We start from the raw sequence: 20,557 nt of genomic DNA on the forward strand, positions 1-20,557 counted from the left end.
GAAAATATTAAAAATTACTTCTGGTTAAAGCTAGATCGTTGAATTAAAATACAGTAATAATAATAATAAATCAATTTAACTATCAATAGCTAAAAATCATCAGACACGATGAAAAAGAAGGTACCGGCATTGGGACGTCAATGAATTATTGGCATCATGCTATAATTATTTAAAAAGAATAGTAGAAGCTAAAAATACTTGCTACACAAGAAGTAAACGTAATAACGAGAATAAGACAGAAAAAAAACTTACAACTTGAAAAGAAAAAAAAAATCAGTCCTATTAAATAATTTGTACATATATAATGATCGATCACTTCTTTATAATAATAATGTTCTCAATTCAGCTAAATTCAATTTTTAAATTGTAAAAGCATGGTGAGAGCATTGAAATATACATAGCTTCCGAGATTTTAGCAAGAAAAAGAATTTAATTCAAAATATGAAAATAAGAAAGTAAAAAGATGAAGAAACGTGCTCATTAGATTCTCGTTCTTGATAATCAATTAATTTAAAATCTAGTGTGACACATGCACTCGATAACGACGATGAAAGTTCAACAATTAACGTTTGTAAAGAAGGAGTTAAACTTTCACTTGTTTTATTTTTAAAATGGTTGTTAAATTGCTTCACGGATTTTGCCGAATTTTAATATTTACTAAAAAATTATTTTATCGATCATGTAAATCCAAACATCTCAATACATCATCCTTCGCATTTTATGCGTACAAAAAGTTCACCTTGTTCCATCATCTTTTCACTTGTTAGCCATATATCTCGGTTCAATACGTTTTTATTATTTCCTTTTAACTTTAATTTTTATTTCTATCACTAGTAACATTAACGTATGTTTCACAGTACGGTTTGATACGTTCAACTCAGCCCAATTCATTCAAACGGAAGAAACAACCAAGCAAAGGTAGCTGCTTTGCTGGTTTAATCTATCTGATTTCTTCTTTCGCAAAAACAATATTTATCAAGCGTTTCTTCGGCGGTTGTGTTATAAAAATTATCACGGCGATGATAGGTAATGGATGGGAATTCGTATCTCGCAACAATTATATTTTTGCGGGTTAGATTACTGGAGAAAATAAAATACTTGACAACGCAGTTGTACACAGTTACGAATATACTATAAAGTTATCCTTGAATTAGCTGTAACGCGGTACATGATACTTCGTGTATTTGTGTGTTTGTGTATGCGCATGTGCGTGTGCAGAGAGATAAACAGCGTGTTCAAACCGAAAGAAAGAGAACGTAAACTAGAAAATTGCACTCTCTCTAGTAAACCAGTAACCAAGATTTGATAATTATATGTAACATAATTGTTTTCAAGTTTCACACAGGTGTTTACTAAAACAGATTATCGATGCCTTTGCGAAATTTTATGTTCAGCGATCATGTGCTTAACATGTGTGCCAATGATCACTGCAATCTTCATTATTATGGGATTCAAAGGCAACGTGAAACAAGTTGAAAAAAGAACTGCTCTAAATTCCTCTTTCAAATCTTTTCACTTTGATTTCAAAAGATGTAACATTTGCAATAATGATCTCCACTAACTAGTAACTTTTTTTTAACAAAGGATAATGTAACATGAGGAGTAACAATAACGAATGAACTTTTAATAATCATTGCAATACTGATTTCTTACCAAAAATGGTGTTTTTTTTTTCCACTAACTCATATCGATTCTTTCTCCCGTTCATGCTAATGAAGAGAGTAGATATCATTATCAAAAGCATGTCGTAAATATATTTCCTGTACCTTGACGATTTAATTATTTTATGCAACATTCTATGACCATAATAACGATATAATAATGCCTGATGTTGACAATTATTTGTAAAAGATTTTCACTTCTACAATTTGTTAGTACCACATGGACAAACATTGGTCGAGAAAATGGATCATCGTTGTCGTTTGAACGTTATTGCGACTGATACAAACCACTATTGCGACCATGTAAACAAAGCCTGCAAGTAAACGCACGTACATACACTCGTTAATTATTCTTCGTAACAACCCTAATTGATCCCAATAGTCATATAATTTCTCACTTTCTCAAAGATACGCTTTCTTCTGCGGTGGATATTTATTTTTAAAACCACATCCAGCACCATTCCTTGTTAATTTAATACTTTGCATCTTTTGAAGACAAGTTTTAAAGGATTTTCGAGTATAATGGAAACGTAAAGATCTCTTCAACCTCGATTTGTATATTATAATTCAAGTGAGATTATTATAATTGATTGAAAAATTCTTTAGTCCCTGAAAGCGAAAGGTTTATTCAATTCATCAGATATAGTAAAATGAAAATTTATACCCTGGAATATTACTTGGTATATTTTTTAGGGTTGTGATACAAGAAGAAAAACCTTCTATTATCTACAATTTACAATTGCAATAACTGGGTATTGGTACTATCGACATTTGATGTCAAACCTAGGCTACACAGTGGGTCCCCAATTTCCTTAAAAGTACCCTGGTTTCATTCCTTCCCTTATGAGCTCTCTCAAACTGAAGGTTTCCCCTAAATGTACCCTAAGGCAGTAATTTCACCTTAAAACTCCTCAACTTATGCCAGTTAGTTACTTTTTTACATAAGCTAAAATTGAGTAAAAAAAATCAATTTGATGTTTAAGGTATTAATAAATAAGTATAAAATAATATTTACACTTGACTTAAAAAAAAAAAAAAAACATTGCATTTCAAAACTCTTACATTTCACAAATCCACAATTTTGCCGGTTTAATTCAGTGTCCTTATCTACGGAATAAAATTCCAAATTAATTTGTTCCTATATTTAGTTGGAATTATAAACATTGTTCCGAAGCATTAAATTGATTTTCTGGATCCATTTTAGTTTATGGAATAAAAAAATAATTTTAAAAAATTGAAAATTTCAATGTATTTTACACTCAAAGTTTAACCCCTCCTCCCCGGTCCATGTTCTATATTATCCAGATAATTTTTATACTTACAGGGGATTTTTTTTTCTATAATATAAACATATTTTTGGGGTGCCATGGAAAAAATTCCAAAACGACCAAAATAATGGACACTCTAGTGTGTAATCCAATTTTTCTCTATTTGGTCAATATTATGAAAAAATATTAGGACCCTAATAACCCCCCCTTCCCTATTTTCTTAAAGCTTTCCCCTATATTCCCTGCAATTACCTGGCGTGAGCACTGTGAAACCTGCAAACCTCTTGAATTACAGTACATTAACTTTTGTACTACTTGGCGGGCAGTTAATATTTCGTCTGAATACAAACTACGTTAATTAATTATTTATGAAAATCACGCTAAACGATCCGTTACAACGGCACTTACATTTTTATTACTATACACTATTTCTACTATCTGACAAATGAGAATAGTTCCATGCTACGGAATGAAACAAAATATCTATTCGCTATTTATTTTTCTTTTCAGTTTTTCTTCTTGTCGTGTGATTTTTTCGGTTCTGTTTATTATGTATGCAGTACCAAACCTGCGGCTAAAAGGTAAAAAGTATCGGATTGCTATGGTATGTGCCCTACACGTGTATGCATAGTTGGATAAAATATGAACTATTCTCGACAATTATTAGTATATCTCTATATTAGGCAGTGCTTATTAAGACACAAAATTCTGACGCCATTTCTACATAAAACATGTATGTATATTACTTTTTCTAAACATCCTGCAGGCTCTAAAATTTCTGAACATTTTATTTCACTTCCAGAAGTGCGAATAAAAAATAAAGGTAAATATTTATCTAACCTTGAAATGTGTAAACTGAATATAATTAATAGTTGTATGTACAAATAATTGATTCCGTCCAATATCTTATAAATCATGCTATTCTATTGCTACTTGTGAACTTGGAATGTTCCAAAAACGAACCAATATTTTATATTCTAGCTTATGTGTGTATGCGATGGTTGAATTTGCTAGTTGATATTTCGAGTTGACGGTATCTCCGTACTTCCATTATACTCGTGAGATCTTTGCACCTATTTTTATGTAAATATACGCACGCATATCGCAAATATTAAGAAATATACTTAATACTCAAATAACACTTGAGGATTTATTCGCTTCAGTGGTTTGTCTCCGATACATCGTTGAAGAGCGGTGCTAGCGAGTCGACGTCTTGCAGTCCGTCAAAATTACCCAACGGATCTAGGCTGTCAGTTTCACCTTCGTTATCAGCAAGAAAGCTACTTTCCAACAGGTCTGTGACGTTGCGACAAACGTTATTTGATGAAGAATCAGAATTCACCGTCTCGCCATGAAGCTGCAACGAATTTAGATTTAGACTGGAAAGCATTGGTTCGCTTGACTCTGTGTATACTTCCTTTAATTCGATTGGATGCAACGGTGTTGAAGGGTACGATTTTGATCCACTGGTAACATCGTCAGCGTAAGGAGAAGCGTACGACAGAGCCATAGGCAATGGAGTGTTAGGATAAGATCGAGATTGCATCATTCGCTGCAAAGTGGAAGACTCCGGGGAGTCCAAAGCTGTCTCCGGTTCCAATATATCCCCGACATTAAGATTTAAATGTGTACTTGGTAAACTATTCAAAATTAGGCTATTCGACACTATTGGCTCGTCACTGGTATTATGCTCTGGCAAAATTTCTAAGCTCTGAGAGCTCTGGCTATCCAAAATGTTGAAAATGTTTGTCAAATTTTCAGTGCTTATCTCCTTGTCGCCTATTATAAAGTTGTCGTCATTCGGCATGATGTTTCCATCTGCATCATTAAGCAAAAAGCTACCGCCATCTATATGGCCGATAGGGCCGAAGTCGTTGAATTCACTGGGAACAGGAGTGGGAGCCACAGAGCTACTCGTGGAAGGATTGAAACTATGACTTTGAAAACATATCGGATAGTGTTGCGATGATAACGGAGACATTAGCGTGGGATTAACCATCCTTCTCAGAGGAACGGATTGCGACCTGTAAAACAATTGCTCCGTCGTGAAGTTCTTTTCGTCGTGAAAGAGCTCGCTTATCTCTTGGTCGGGTGCCTTGGTGGTTTTCTGATACGAATTCTTTATTTCTTGCAGGTTCTCCTGGCTCGGATAATTGATCAGCAATTGTTTTTGAGACGTAAAATCGGTCGGCAAAATGCTAGAAGACGCTGGTCTCTGCGGCTCGTCCACTTTGGCAAGGACGCTTGTAGCGTTGGCAGGCGTTTGCAGGTCGTTCAATTTACCGCCGCTCGGAGGTGACTGAGAAGCTGATATGGGCCTTGTTATTTCTGTAGGCACGACAAATATGTCGTTTCTGTTCGTGTAAGGCGTGCTGCAAGACATCGACCTAGAGAACGGTTTCTGGGAGGTACGGGATCTGGAGACATTCGATTGAACGTTACTCCGTGAACGAGGAACGGGTGTGTTTCTAGGAGAGACAAAGGGACTTCCATTGGCGGAGTTGGGCTTGGAAGCACGTCCGTTGATCGGGGATAAAGGACCAGGGGAAATTGGGGTGAAGTTGAATATCCTGCGGCGCGTGTTTGGACTTTGAGGGACCGTCGAAACCTGACTGCTATGATCTTGGAAGTGCTCCACCACGTTCGTTTCAAAACTTACTCGACGCCTGGTACCCGATTGGCTCGGATAGTTGAGGAGCGAAGACAATATTGCGTTGGGTTTGGACGCGATGCCAGCCTTTTCCAATGCCAAGTTTATTCCTGGACTAAGAACGGTGATGGGATCTTCCGCTGTTGAATGTCCAGTCGTGTTTACTTTCAAATTTTGCTGGAGGATTAATCGTAACTGGGATACTTTGTCGGATCTTGATACAAGATCGACATCTGTCGATAAGCTGTTCACTTCTGTGTCAGAGCTGGAGGAGCTGCTCTGTTGAAAATACTGTAAAAGCTCTTCTTCCTGCTCTTGAGAGTTATTTCCTCCGTTTAAATAGTCGTCCAGAGCGTCGGAGTCAAGGGTGCAGGTTTTGCTCGTTTTATTCGTAGTTTTGGAACTCTCTTGCGATTGCTGAGGCTGTTTGTTAGCTATTGTCGAGACGTCGGTTATATCAGAGACATTCTGGCAACCGTTCAGCTTGGCGCAATTGTTAGACCGATTAGAAGATTGGATATCACAGTTTTCCTCAGGCTGATTAAAAGTGGCCTGTATCACTTTGAATTTTGTCAATTTTACGCTGTTTGCAGACACTGCCGATTTTCTACCACCAGTCCTCTGAATCGACGCAAGTCTTGGCAGCGGGTTGTTATTTACCGTTTGTACGGTATCCGGTGAGTTTAATAATTTTGGCTGTTTTTCTACAACTGATTCAGATTTCATAGAACCTACGTTCAAATTGGCACGCTTCCGAGGATTTCTTATTTTAGGGTCTTTAGACGATATTGCTGTACTAGTAACAACCGCCTTCGTCTCGTTGTTACGAGACGCGACTTCGCTCGTTTTTACCACTATATTATCACAGTTAGATTGCAGGGAGATGCTGTTGCACGCGTAGTTGTTGCTAGTTGATTTAAGAACCTTTTTGTGCCGACTCGTCGTTACAACAGATAAATTACACTTGGTTGGTATGGTTCGCACCGCTAACGGACCTCCTCCTGTACCTTGTAATGACTGACTCGCTTTATTCTTCTTGCTGCCCTTTCCCCCCCCTCCCTTAATATCTACAGTCTTCTCTTTGTTCTGATTCTGAAATACAGTTGAAAATTATTTTTGCTATCGGCAAAACACTTGCACTAAACTTTGACATATCAACATTCGGAATTATTTCTTGCATTATCGAGGTCGGAAAATTAGTGGATAGCATTATTATCAGTTCACATTACCTGCGTAATTGCGTCATGATTACGAAGTTTTTGCTCCCTTATATGCTCACGGAGCTGCAATTTGCGTTGTAGCTGCAACTGGGCTTCCCTAAGTTTTCCCGGTTTTTCACTGCTCAGTATTGTTGGTGATGGTGACGGAGCTTCTATCAAATTGAAACGAGTTTACATGAATTTGTAAAATTGGGATTTCTGATGCTTTCTTGCTTCAAATGTGTTTCAAAGAAGAGAACGCTATTCGCGATGTTTAAACGACATTAGGATCGCTAGATAGTTCTTGACTAACCTTTGTTATCTACAGTCTGGGGATCTGAGGCAGCGCACAAAATGCATACCGCGGCCAGTGACCGTGTGTCTACGCAAAGATTGTTCACCAAATGCCGAGCTAAAGCACTGAGCGAAGGGAACTTCAAGCCAAGTAAACTTTCCGCCCATTCCCTTATCAGCGTTGAAGCAGCACCGAGCATCTCTTCAGTGATCTCATCTTCCTCGTCGATCTATGTGAAACATATGGGTGGTGTTAGTGAACTTTGAAGACGGTAGAACTAATACATATGAAATTGCGACTAATACGGTGATTCTGGGACACTTTCTGTAATGTTATACTTTTGTTTTCTGTTTTTTTTTTTAAAAGTAACACATTGTCCAAATCTGTATATATAATATGTAGCTAATTCACCGGTTGTTCTCCGGTTATAGGAGGCAGCATCGGCGGATCCAGTTTAATCTTCTTCCTCATTCCTGCGTAACAGTAGCGAGAGTTACCGCGTGTTCCGAGGCGCCGCGGCCTAACTCGGGGGTAAACTTGTTTCATCACTTTTCCAAAGTCAGCAGTGGACAGAGGCTTCATAGAATTCTTTATGCAGAACATGCTAAAATAACAGGTAGTGCTGATCAGTTTATTTCAGCTTATTCTTTGTATTTACCAGTACTTTGAATAAAAATTAGGGCTTAACTGCACTCCAAAACATATTCAACTAAGGACCCACTTGTACTCGTCGTAAACTTCTTGCTTAGGTAAAGAGACGTCTGGATCTTCTTCAAGATGAGTTTTTATCCACATTATGGTCTGGTGAATTTCATAGCGGTTTCCTAGAGGATTTAAAGGCTGTCTCAAAGGATCCACGTTATCACCAGACTTGGTCAACGAAGCCGGTAGTTTCAAGTACAACAGGAGCTTTTCTTCTATCCGCAATTGTTCTACTTGTAAGTAAATTCCTTGTACTCTACACTTTGAGTCGTCACTGTTGAATAGATAAAGGAGTAAGTTTTTTGCTACCACATGCAACACAACAAATAATTTTTCCAATGCATTATATACATATACCTATACATATATTACTGAATACTGTACATAATTGTATACATAAAGTTGCTTCATGAATCGCGATTAATTTTTTTTCACAGTAAGAGTTAATTAAAAAAGTAAATAATATTGGTTAAAAATATTATAAAAATGCGTTTCACGGGTCAAAATATTGATAAGTGATATGAAAATCGTCTGTAAGAGGAGAACGTAATGACAGAGGGCGATGATAAATTATTCAATTGAGTAAATAATCTGCTGTAACAAATCGAAATTTGTCAAAGAATCGGGATTAGGGTGAACAAAAGATGGAAATACCGATTGATCGATAAAGCGAGATTATGCCGGGAAATGCATAAGTATATGTACATACACCGCCAAACAGCGTTGATAAAAATTACGGAAAATATAAGTGACACCGGCATAAGTGGGGAGTGAATGAAAAGAAATATTTGAAATGTTCGAATGAAACTGACCTGATGGCATCTTCTAGCATTTGTTTAATTTTATCATGTTTATCGACGGGACTGGGGGCGATGCTTGTCATTTTCCCGGCGAGAATATCTTTGACGAGTTCACCGGCTTGATGAGGACCATTGTTAACGCACGAGGACGATGTATTGTTGTAGCTGAATATTCTGTTCTGTTGAGAGCCACTACTGTCACCGATCGGCGGCTGCCCCCCATTGTCACTGTAAACGTCAGGTCTTTCTCGTTTTATTTTCTTACTGCCGATCAAGCTATCATCTATTATATTTACAGATTTCGAGCTTTTTAATGCCGGCTGTTGTACTTGACCATGGCTATCAACGTTCATTGTTCCTTACGCGGCAATATATACAATTTGATCACCTCTCGTTAACCGAGAATGCCCTACCATTTTGTCACAGTCAGCTGCGATTTACTGCTAACTTTAACCCGTGATCGTTCGTTTCCTCCACCCGAGAGGAGACTCGCCCCTGGATAACCGTCCGTTCTCGCATACCGCTCTATGCAACATTTTGTGCTCTATGGATATATTTCGATAGGTAAACGTAATCCTTAGAGCGTATACTACTCTAAAATCGGATTCCACTTCTTTCTACAATTTTTTATTCTGTGTTCCAGGACGTCGAGAAAACGTTGTTCCATTTATTCGTTGAATAGGTTAAATATTAATTATACAGTTTCACGATGGCCTAAAGAAAGTTGTTTCATGCGCGATAACTGTCTCTGTTGACTCGAAGCTAAGGAACAAGGTATTTTTTTCAAAAATTCTTCACGATTCAAAGTAAAATTAATGCGTATCTGCACAGACAAGCGGCAATGGTGACAGTGTACAGGTTATGAAGAATTCTCTTCTTTTCACTTGTTGAGCAAATATACATGTAAAACAAACTCGGCCAACGATAATATTGTCTTCGTTATTGTGTTTTAAAATTCTCTCAGGGTTACTTCTCTGCCATGGTTCACGAGAAAAAACCTGTCAGGCGGAGTAGATCCAGAGAAAGGGATAGAGAACGCGAGAGAGAACGTGAGCGACGAGAAACGAGGGAGCGACGGAGATCGAGAAGCCGATCCAAGGATCGGAAGAAGGACAGGAAGCGTTCAAAGTCTCGAGAACGTTCACGCGAGCGAGACAGATCTCGGGAGAGAGATTCAGACAGAACGAGAGAACGAGAGCGGTCCAGGGAGAGAGAGAAGTCGAGGGAACGTAAAGATGGTAAGGATCGAGGTAAAGATGAGAAAAAACATAAACTCAGTCCAATGTTTTCTGTGGAAGATGATGCTAGAAGGGAAAGCAGAAGTGATGTTAAAAAAAGTGACGATGAAACAGAGGAAAAACCAAAGTTGCCCGCCAAGGCTGAGCCCCTCAGCTTGGAGGAATTGTTGGCAAAAAAGAAGGCTGCAGAAGAAGCAAGAGCTAAGCCCAAGTTTTTGAGTAAAGAAGAACGTGCTGCACTAGCTCTGAAAAAAAGACAGGAGGAAGTTGATTCCATCAGGAAACGACAGGAAGAAGAAAGGAAAAATGCTTTTAAAAACGATGGGCCTAGCACTGGCAAAGACAGGGATCGTGAATGGGATGATCGAGACAAGTAAAAAGAGCTTCAGAGTTGTTTTATTTCGGTAGATGGTGAATTGCATTAAACTGAGTTATGTTACGATATTCAGTATGATCTCTAATATAAATAATTTTCAGGCGTAGAGAGGCAGCGCGATCCAGAGACGACGAGGTCAAAGACAAAGACAAAGAAAAGGAGGTAGAGGCAATCAAAGAACGCTACTTGGGATTAATTAAAAAGAAGCGTAGAGTGAGAAGGTTAAACGATCGAAAGTTTGTGTTTGATTGGGACATTTCCGAGGATACTTCGGTGGATTATAATAACATATACAAGGAACGACACCAGGTGCAATTTTTTGGTCGTGGAAATCTTGCTGGAATTGATATAAAGGCACAGAAGCGAGATCAAAGTAAATTCTATGGTGAATTGTTGGAAAAAAGACGTACTGATGCTGAAAAAGAACAAGAAAAGTAAGATGCTAATGGTATTATACTTATAGAACTTACAAAGTAGTTAATTTTTTTAATATAAAAATGAATAATTCACTTATTTGCCCCCGTTAAGAATGCGGCTGAAGAAAGTTAAGAAGAAGGAAGAGAAACAAAAATGGGATGATCGTCACTGGTCTGAGAAATCAATTGAGGAAATGACAGAGAGAGATTGGCGAATATTTCGTGAAGACTATAATATAACAATAAAAGGTGGCCGCATTCCTGATCCCATACGATCTTGGAAAGAGTCTGGTTTTCCTAAAGAAATTTTGGATATTATTGATAAAGTTGGCTATAAAGACCTAACGCCAATTCAAAGACAGGCTATTCCTATTGGACTACAAAATCGAGACATTATTGGTGTTGCGGAAACTGGTTCTGGTAAAACGTTGGCTTTCCTAATTCCCCTGCTCCTTTGGATTACAAGTCTTCCGAAAATTGAGAGACTTGAAGAAGCCGACCAAGGACCTTACAGTATAATTCTAGCCCCGACTCGGTGAGTTAAACGAAAGAGCAAATGCTATTTTTCAACAATACTTTTTGATGATAAATATTTTTGCACAGCAAGTTAAGTGGATTGATGACTGTTGTTACATTATTCGTGAATATGATTCAACTTGTATTAATCCCATAGTGAATTGGCCCAGCAGATTGAAGAGGAAACTAACAAATTTGGACAACCCCTTGGCATCAGGGTTGTTGTTGTTGTTGGTGGTCTATCAAGAGAAGAGCAAGGGTTCAGATTACGAATGGGTTGTGAGGTACGATGAAATAAGACATTTGCGCGTTTATGCAAATGAAAGTTAATTTTTAACTTATAATTAACTCATTTTTTGATATTAAACTGTTTCAGATAGTCATCGCTACCCCTGGTAGATTGATAGATGTCCTGGAGAATCGATATTTGGTTTTGAATCAGTGCACATATATTGTTCTCGACGAAGCTGATAGAATGATAGACATGGGATTTGAACCAGGTGAGCAACACTTTGCTCTTCTTAGCTCTCAGAGAAATATAAAACACATACTTACTTTGCCTTCTTTGTTCCGCTCAGACGTTCAAAAGATCCTGGAATACATGCCGGTGACAAATTTGAAACCAGACAACGAAGATGCTGAGAATGAAGAAAAATTGTTGGCCAATTACAATACTAAGAAAAAATACCGACAGGTGGGTGGCAAATATCTTTTAGGTCCCTTCCTATGATAATAAATAGAATCTGTTTTCTGGATTTTTATTTGTCATGGAAAAAAAATAGTACATCACAAAAATTTTAATTTTTCAGACTGTGATGTTCACGGCTACAATGCCCGCAGCTGTTGAACGACTTGCCAGAACATATCTCAGGAGACCTGCTGTCGTCTATATCGGCAGCGTCGGAAAACCAACGGAAAGAACAGAGCAAATAGTTCATATAATGGGAGAGGCAGACAAGAGAAGAAAGCTAATGGAAATACTGAGCCGTGGTGTCGAGCCGCCTGTTATTATATTCGTAAACCAAAAGAAGGGTGCCGACGTTTTGGCAAGAGGACTTGAGAAACTTGGGGTAAGACTCTGGAAACCCATACTACATGTGTAAGGAAAATTGTCCAATAGAATGCTTTCATTATTAAATATTTTTTATTCACAGTACAATGCCTGCACTTTGCATGGTGGCAAAGGTCAGGAACAAAGAGAATACGCCCTCGCATCTCTCAAAGGTGGTAGCAAGGATATTTTGGTTGCCACGGATGTTGCTGGTCGTGGTATCGACATCAAAGATGTATCAATGGTTATAAATTACGACATGGCTAAAACTATCGAAGGTAAATTATTCTGGAATTTTAAATCCTTCCGATGAGAATTCCAAAATTTTAACATGTTAATGGCTTCTCATTTTTTCTTCAGATTACACTCATCGTATCGGTAGAACCGGACGTGCGGGAAAAGCCGGTCTTGCTATATCTTTCTGCACAAAGGACGACAGCCACTTGTTCTACGATTTAAAACAGACTATTCTGGGCAGTCCTATCTCTACGTGCCCACCGGAACTACTCAATCATCCCGACGCCCAGCATAAGCCTGGTACTGTGGTCACCAAGAAGAGGCGGGAAGAGAAGATATTTGCATAAATGTATTACGTTTCCTTCTTTAATGTTTACAATTCAATTCAATCTTTTACATGTGATTGAGTCCGTCGATAATATTTTACAATAAATTTCATGTGTACATTTGCAATAGATATAATGTATGTGATATATATGTAGATATTTCGGCGTACTCGTTTGAAGTTATATTGGTTCACGAGACTAGTTTCCATACGTCATGCTCCGTATTCCAATTATATCCATAAAAAGTGATTTAACAAATTTGAATTTTTCCGCGTATCAACCGCCATCAAGTTAAAAAAAAGTTGCCCAACTACAATAAAGCTACATACCCATTGGTTGAACCCATTTTTTAAATCTCTTCGCCGTGAATCCGGTAGGTAATTGACAATTTTCTAGCGATCAACCGACTGCATGCAACGGACAAGCATCCTTGACCAGAAACAAGCTCGATGCATTTCTGATTCTATATTTATCCCTTCTAAAAATCTCGGCGCTAAAATCCAACTCCTCCGTCCAATATGCAACAATGGCAAACATACGATACTCATCCTTCGATCGTTACGAATGGAGAATAATTTTAAAGTTCATGAACGGGCGTAATACTGTAAAAAAAAAAAAAAAGAAGAAATTATTGTCACAGAGCCAACGGCCTGTTTTTCTGTGGTTCTTTTTTTGGCATACATACGTTCACACGAATTAAATAATATATAGATATAACCTGACTAGGATTACGTAGCCTTCAGGAAATAACCTGGAGGGGGGCAAAAGCGTCCTAAATATAAATTGTACGAACGGAAAATATTGTTGTTCGCGACAATCGTGAAACGTGCATTTTGGAGGGGGAAGGCTTTTCGTTATACTCCGCGATACTCTGGTGCGAGTGAATTTCTCAACGCGTGCGCGGTGCGGTACCAAGTGCTAACAATTTCGATATACATTATAGGTATAGTGCAAAGAAGCCGGAGGTAGTTGGTTAGCCATTCATTTGATGGTCTAGAGCCGACTCAACAGTTCCGCGACATCAGGACGAACGTAACAAATATTATAATCCTAACGCCACACTCGTGCCACCAGTCGCAGAAAATCCTACATCCTTGGGTGGGGTAAAAGGCATAACACGTAACAATGCTAAGCGTATGTCGACAAGCTGTCATCTCCGGCGGACAAAAGTGAGTCTGAACTATTACAAAAAATAGAAAAAGAAAGAAAAATTTGAAATATCGACAGCGCGTTTATGAATTCTCATTGATTCAGGCTCGCCGTCGGTATATTCCACTATTCTCATACCTGGCATATTCGACTGTTTCAATTCCGTCACACCTATATACCTGCTTTGGTACTTGCATTCGATTTACCCATAGCTTGCTTATACATTCGCAAGTACATGCCTACTATATACATATATATGCATGCAGCGTGCATAATTGGCTTGCAGTGTAATAGATGTAGCCCGATTATACATATTCATCTAATCCCCATGCTATTTCACTACACTGATAACTTTGAGAAAGTACAGCACCTTTTTTTGTTGTACTTTATTTATTCCTTAAAATTTTATTAACCATATCATACTTTGGCTATCATAAACGAAGATTTTTCATCACCATGATAAGTTGATCCTCAGGTGTTAAAAAGAGTAGTTATGCAATGTCTCTTGTAAATACATTATACAGCTTGGTACACTGGATCTGCTGACACACATATGCTGAAGCGTTTTAAAATACCACGTACCAGCCACCAAGATGCACACTGATGCATCAAATGCTGCAACCTACACTTGCTGCATCTGCAAATAATTTGCAACACACCATTTTAAAATATATCAAATATAGATATTTTTCTTCCGTTTGCTCTTATGATTTTTAATCTGTGAAGGATTATTACCCATTTTATTTGCCTTTTTATCAACATATCATACTATGTACTTTACAATCTGAATTCTTTGTATGGAGAATATCCTATATAAATACTTATCGAGCAATTCATTTTCAAGTCTCACTCAGAAAATTTATTTTTTATGTTCCTCTAAATGTTGTTTCTAAGTAATTTGAACTTGAGTGAAGAACTTAGCTCACCTGTTTCATCCAATTACATGTCTTCGAAATTTATTGAGAGAGTGGCAGTAGCTCAAGCAATCGTCTATGGTCTCCAGAGTGAGAAATGCTAATGATGAACAGTCGAAGCAGATTGATAAGCCTGTATTAGTTAGCAGATAAATTCGTCCCTATCTTGAAACTCCATGTATCAAAGTCCAAGCGTGCACTCTAAACAATTTCATCGTATTAAGCACATATTCATGTATACAGATGATGTAATAAGCAGTGACAGCTTTGATAGATAATTGATTTTGAAAGACATTTCTCGTTGTATTAAACTATTTTCAAATAGCTCGATCTCACTATTTCACTATTTCTTCTTAGAACTGGAATACGGTCATTGTCGAGTGTCGTGCCAGTGATATGTCCCCCCGAATTTCCATTGGAGAACGAGCCTGTCCTTGGATATGAGAAAAACAGCAAAGAGCGGGCAAATCTCCAGGCTGCTCTAAAAGTGATGAGCAGTGAGGTCGAGGATGTCCCCATTGTCATCGGCTCGGAGGAATTTAGGACTGATAATTACAAGTATCAAGTCATGGTGAGTAGGACAGTCCCAATCAAATTTTATTTAATGTCTAATACAACAATTATATTGAATGATATTACATCGCCTGTGAATTCTGGCATGTTTTTATATTACAAGAAGTTACATCAATTGTCATTTTTGATTTTCAGCCTCATAATCACAAGCACAAAATAGCTAAGTTCTATTATGCGACTCCTGAGCTGGTCCAAAAAGCGATAGATGTAGCTGTGAAAACTCAGCGGGAATGGGAGAGATATCCAATTGAAAAAAGGCTTGAAATTTGGCTGAAGGCTGCCGAACTGATGCAAAATAAGTACAGACAGAATTTAAATGCAGCTACGATGCTTGGACAGAGCAAAACCGTTATTCAAGCCGAAATTGACAGCAGCGCTGAGCTGATAGACTTCTTTAAAATAAATGGATACTTTGCCAAAGAAGCTATAAAGTACAAACCGATTTCACCCGATCCTAAGGAAACTCTCAACTCAATGAGGTATAGAGGCATGGATGGATTCGTCGCTGCAATTTCTCCCTTCAATTTCACCGCTATTGGGGGTAATCTTAGTTACACACCAGCGCTTATGGTGAGCATCTTGATTTTGGCGCAATCTCATAAATGATGGCATAAATTGCGCACTCACAAGTAAACTGAATTGAAAATAGCTGTTGACGTATTCTTAAGAGAAATACATGTTTTCCATTTGTTATATTCATTGCTTAGGGTAATGGCGTTTTGTGGAAACCATCTGACACTGCGGTACTTTCCAATTGGTGGATTTTCAAAATCTGCAAAGAAGCTGGGGTACCTCCAGGAGTTGTAAATTTTATTCCGTGCGATGGTCCGGTATTTGGAAATACGATAACCGCGTCCCCTTACCTTTCCGGTATTAATTTCACTGGGTCCGTACCGACGTTTAACAGGCTTTGGACCCAGGTTGGAAATAATGTAAACAAATATAAAAATTATCCAAAAATGATCGGTGAATGCGGCGGAAAAAACTATCACTTTGTTCATCCAAGTGCTGATATTACCACCGTCGTTATTGGCACTATCAAAAGCGCATTTGAGTATAACGGACAGAAGTGTTCAGCATGCAGTAGGATGTACGTTCCTCAATCTCTATGGGGGAAGGTGAGATATGAAGGTGTAATTCTTTGCTTATTATTATTTCAATTACATGTTTGGATTGAAACACTTTGCAGATACTCATTTTACAGTTATGATCCTTCGCGGATCTTAGTACGAAAATTGTAATTTATAATATTTGTGATGCTAGGTTAGATTATTATGTTTTTTTATTATCTTTTATGAAAGTATTCAACATTTCTAGATCAAGGAAGGTCTTCTCGAAACTCGTGACAAATTGAAAATCGGGGACGTTCAAGACTTCACTTCATTCACCTCGGCTGTAATAGACAAAAATGCATTTAAGAGAATCACGTCTTACATCGAACATGCGAAATCCTCAAATACCACCGAAATAATAGGAGGTGGTACTTATGATGATTCGTAAGTACTTATTGCAAGACATTTGGTCGTTTTTACCATTATTATTATGGTCCACCTAGATGCATCATTGTTCTCATCATTTTCAGACAAGGTTACTTCGTCCAACCAACGATCATCGTATCTAAGGATCCCAAGGACAAGCTGATGACTGAGGAAATCTTCGGCCCTGTTCTAACAATTTATGTATACAAAGATGCGGATCTTGAGTCAACCCTGAAACTGGTCGAGAGTTCGACGCCATACGCACTGACAGGAGCGATATTTTCCAAAGACTTGTGAGTATTTTGTGGGCAGGTATTTTTTTTTGGGTGTTATGTAATATTAATAGCAGTCATCTTCCACAGCATTGTAATCCCTTGATCATTGTGCTAGTTACCGAGCTCTCTCCCATAACATATTCCAATCATTTTTACATTTTATATTTTAACATATTCCAATCATAGTCCAACGTTTACAGAAAGTGGGCTCGATACGCATTAGATGAACTAAAGTATACGGCAGGAAACTTCTACATAAACGACAAATCGACGGGATCTGTGGTAGGTCAGCAACCGTTTGGTGGAAGTCGGATGTCGGGTACAAACGACAAAGCTGGCGGGCCACATTATGCCCTACGATGGGCTTCTCCGCAGGCCATAAAGGAAACGTTCGTGCCTCAGACGACCTACGACTACAAGTATATGAGATCTTAGATGTGTGTTTATGGCATAATGAGAAGCGTATAATGGATCGATTATTACGAATCGACCGTTATTCCTGTGATGTGGAAGAAAGCCAGGATAGTATTAAAAATTTGACCATGATGACGATTAGGGAGCGCGTTTCACTCAGAGTTGGTAATGGATAAATTTTGACAAAAAACGACAACGCGTTATGTGCAAGATTCAACGGATAATCACAATCTCCTAGTCCAATTGGAATACAAATAGAACGCTCTTCTACTTATCTATCGAATCTCAAGAATAATTGAAGTCTTTTTTTTAGAAAATTATTTTCCAATTTCTGTTTTCTCTTGAAAAAATCGGTCCTTGAATCAATGGCTCAGGCTGTTCTAGCAAATATAGCTGCTTAAACGGCTTAAACAAAGACTACCACGTCACGTTACAATTATTTGTATCGTCGTCATCTCTTAGGGCAATATGAATGAATAGTCTTGAATGTTTACGATACCATGTGGGATAAAGTTGGTATTTCATTGTTAGTATTCAGCGAGCATATCAATTTGTATTCATGATTGTTTCGTCGTAACTTATGTAAAATTGTAATATTTGAATTATTCAAGTGATTACAGAGAAGTTAAGTAGGTATTTTTTCAATGGATACATAGGTGTATCAGAGTTGATGAGATGTATTACAATTATGTAATCGTTAACGAGTATGGATAATAGTAACAACAAAGTATATGTATGCATACATATATATATGTGTATATACTTATATGTGTGTATATTACAATATGCACCATATAATGCAGATGTAGTGGCTAATGTTCTGATGTTATTTATTCTATTTGTAAAATAGCAATAAAGTGTAAAAACGATTAACTATATTGACTGTAGTAATCATTGTATATTTTAATTGCTTATGTCTGCATTCATCGTTATAATATAGGTATAATAAAATCGACAGATTGAGATAGTTGGTTTTGGACTAAATTTCTGATGTTTCTGAATTCCTACAAATGCCTATTTCTTGTGGACGGTGTGGTTTCGGAAGGGAATCTGAAGAGGTGTGATTTGGTTAGTTATTTCACCAGCTTTGTGTGCAAAAATTTCAAGCTTCAGTAACCAATATTAATGGATAATATATGTCAGTATAAAAGATGATAGTACGAATTTTCTCAAAATTTCGCGGATTCGAAGAGTCTTTTCCAAATGACTGGATCCTCGAATACTCGAAAAATATCAGTTCATAAATAATGGGATCGACATCTGGAAAATTACAAGACTTCTTTCTTCGGCTGTAATTTTCGATCCGCTGTTTTCGATAACTTCAAATTACGCGCAATTGCTTTATGTCGCAAAATTACATCGATTATTTTTCGTTAAAGAAAAAAAATAAGATTTGTATGGGCGTAATTTTCGATGAATAGAGAGAAGATTGAGCAGCCATCTTTGTCTCTCTAGCGACGCATGCGCGACATAGACAGAAATGGCTCCGCGACTCTCATTTACGGTGTATGAATAGCTCTGTTCGTTTTAGTTACACTTTACTACACTTTTTACACTTTTCCTGAATCTAGCCAAAGGAAGGTGCCCTTTCCTAGAGAAAGTGTAAAAAGTGTAGAAAGTGTAACTAAAACGAACAGAGCTATGAATGCATGGAGACTACTTGTCCACCAGTCAGCTTACGGGTCTGTAAGACCCATAGGTGGGCCCACGGGTTGGGACCATTGTAACCAATATGGTGGCATGCAGTGTTATCAAGAGAGGAGGGTAATTTTAAGTCAATCATGAAATGAGTGTATCATATTTATAAAAATATGAGCAGAAGTTGCAGTTGAAAACATAAAATATCAAAAATAATAACAAATTATAAAATATATGAAAAATATAAAGTAATATAAAATAAATAGATGTCATAGTAAACCTATGAGGTCGAGGTTCGTAACGTTGACACAACAGAATAATCGGAAAAAGTTTGAACTTTGAGGAGTCGAACCTTTCAAAAACAGTAAACTACACTGCATAATTTTTGAAGTTGGGTAAAACATAGGGTCTCGCTTATTTTGCAATTATAACAATATTTGAGTTCTAAAATTGTGCTTTTTCCGAGTATCCTATTGCATCATCGTTGTGACTTTCAAGCTGCTAGAAATTACGTTTTCATCATCTAGATAATTTTCTCTTTTCACGGCTCTGTTTTAGAACGTCCCGTGTATGAATTTTCGTCCATTGTCGTATTCTCATAGTTATGTAGTATTGCGTGACGTATGATACCATCTCATCCTTGTATTGTTCACAACGAAATGAAATGCTGTAATTCTGTATCATATCAGACATAGTAGATTCATATACAGATTGATTCTGAGATTCTATGTGATTACAGAAGTAATTCTTGATTGCTGATAGAAGAGAGAACAGAAATATATTGCTATGAATTAAACGACCTCTGGTTTTCATGTTAATCAATTCTGTTTCGCTGAGAGTATCGTTTTCTGAAACTGACTGAAAGGCTATCTGACATACTTGATACTTATTTTGATTTCTCAATTTGCGGCACAAAAACCCAGTCACATAATATATTATGCAATTGACAACCGAAGCTGACGCATAATCATGGTCAAACCTAACAACATGTTCGTATTCCCATTCCGTTGTTTGGATAATGGAGTCTAGCTTCGTTTTTAATTCTTTCAAGTGTTTTGAAATGTGTGTAGTATCCTTTCTAATAATCATTGGGTAATCTGCTAATGAAACTAAAGGCTTGTGGGTTACTTTTTGCACTATACAATTTCCAAATTTTGGGGGTGCCAATAGTTGATATATTGATATTAATTTATAAAGTTGTAAAAATGAGGGAAGCGTAGGGTAGTCATTAGCAGCTCCTGCTTGCCGGATAATTCCAAAAAATTGCTGCAATATAGATCAGATACCATTTTATAGCTAAAATAGGCTTAACCCAAGGAAATGTAATATCCAATACTACAATATTGATATACTTAGTTTAAATTGTGATACAAATTGGCCC

At 37.4% G+C, this 20,557-nt stretch overlaps 3 protein-coding genes and 1 long non-coding RNA gene across 8 annotated transcripts; 2 read left to right on the forward strand and 2 right to left on the reverse strand.

Moving 5' to 3' along the window:
• Positions 1-684: 684 nt before the first annotated feature.
• Positions 685-9,032, reverse strand: LOC124180313. 2 transcript variants are annotated; one of them, XM_046565702.1, is made up of 6 exons: positions 8,588-9,032; positions 7,795-8,049; positions 7,485-7,677; positions 7,092-7,302; positions 6,809-6,951; positions 685-6,671 (listed from the first exon to the last, which is right to left on the reverse strand). In XM_046565702.1, exons 1-6 carry the CDS (start codon positions 8,926-8,928, stop codon positions 4,089-4,091), a joined length of 3,726 nt encoding a protein of 1,241 aa, XP_046421658.1. In that variant the 5' UTR covers positions 8,929-9,032; the 3' UTR covers positions 685-4,088. The 2 variants fall into 2 exon arrangements, with proteins under 2 accessions (XP_046421658.1, XP_046421659.1); XM_046565703.1 differs by lacking the exon at positions 8,588-9,032 and having other exon boundaries at positions 7,762-7,872.
• Positions 7,882-12,866, forward strand: LOC124180328 (probable ATP-dependent RNA helicase DDX23). 3 transcript variants are annotated; one of them, XM_046565744.1, is made up of 11 exons: positions 9,188-9,349; positions 9,540-9,813; positions 9,874-10,186; positions 10,291-10,623; positions 10,718-11,140; positions 11,279-11,405; positions 11,498-11,621; positions 11,700-11,815; positions 11,931-12,191; positions 12,276-12,450; positions 12,533-12,866. In XM_046565744.1, the coding sequence occupies exons 2-11, from the start codon at positions 9,555-9,557 to the stop codon at positions 12,754-12,756; spliced, it is 2,355 nt and encodes a 784-aa protein (XP_046421700.1). In that variant the 5' UTR covers positions 9,188-9,349; positions 9,540-9,554; the 3' UTR covers positions 12,757-12,866. The 3 variants fall into 3 exon arrangements, with proteins under 3 accessions (XP_046421699.1, XP_046421700.1, XP_046421698.1); XM_046565743.1 differs by lacking the exon at positions 9,188-9,349 and adding an exon at positions 7,882-8,011 and having other exon boundaries at positions 9,540-10,186; XM_046565742.1 differs by having other exon boundaries at positions 9,540-10,186.
• Positions 12,867-13,199: 333 nt separating this feature from the next.
• On the reverse strand, positions 13,200-15,268 carry LOC124180367. 2 transcript variants are annotated; one of them, XR_006870244.1, is made up of 3 exons: positions 14,811-15,160; positions 14,340-14,521; positions 13,200-13,337 (listed from the first exon to the last, which is right to left on the reverse strand). It is a non-coding gene; the product is annotated as an uncharacterized LOC124180367 (long non-coding RNA). The 2 variants fall into 2 exon arrangements; XR_006870243.1 differs by lacking the exon at positions 13,200-13,337 and having other exon boundaries at positions 13,720-14,521; positions 14,811-14,999; positions 15,135-15,268.
• LOC124180337 (delta-1-pyrroline-5-carboxylate dehydrogenase, mitochondrial) lies at positions 13,767-18,506 on the forward strand. Its single transcript, XM_046565766.1, has 7 exons — positions 13,767-13,904; positions 15,156-15,369; positions 15,507-15,941; positions 16,079-16,489; positions 16,689-16,867; positions 16,954-17,142; positions 17,325-18,506. The coding sequence occupies exons 1-7, from the start codon at positions 13,861-13,863 to the stop codon at positions 17,557-17,559; spliced, it is 1,707 nt and encodes a 568-aa protein (XP_046421722.1). The 5' UTR covers positions 13,767-13,860; the 3' UTR covers positions 17,560-18,506.
• The last annotated feature ends 2,051 nt before the right edge of the window (positions 18,507-20,557 follow it).

This window comes from Neodiprion fabricii, chromosome 4, assembly GCF_021155785.1.
Source record: "Neodiprion fabricii isolate iyNeoFabr1 chromosome 4, iyNeoFabr1.1, whole genome shotgun sequence".
NCBI classification, from domain to species: domain Eukaryota; kingdom Metazoa; phylum Arthropoda; class Insecta; order Hymenoptera; family Diprionidae; genus Neodiprion; species Neodiprion fabricii.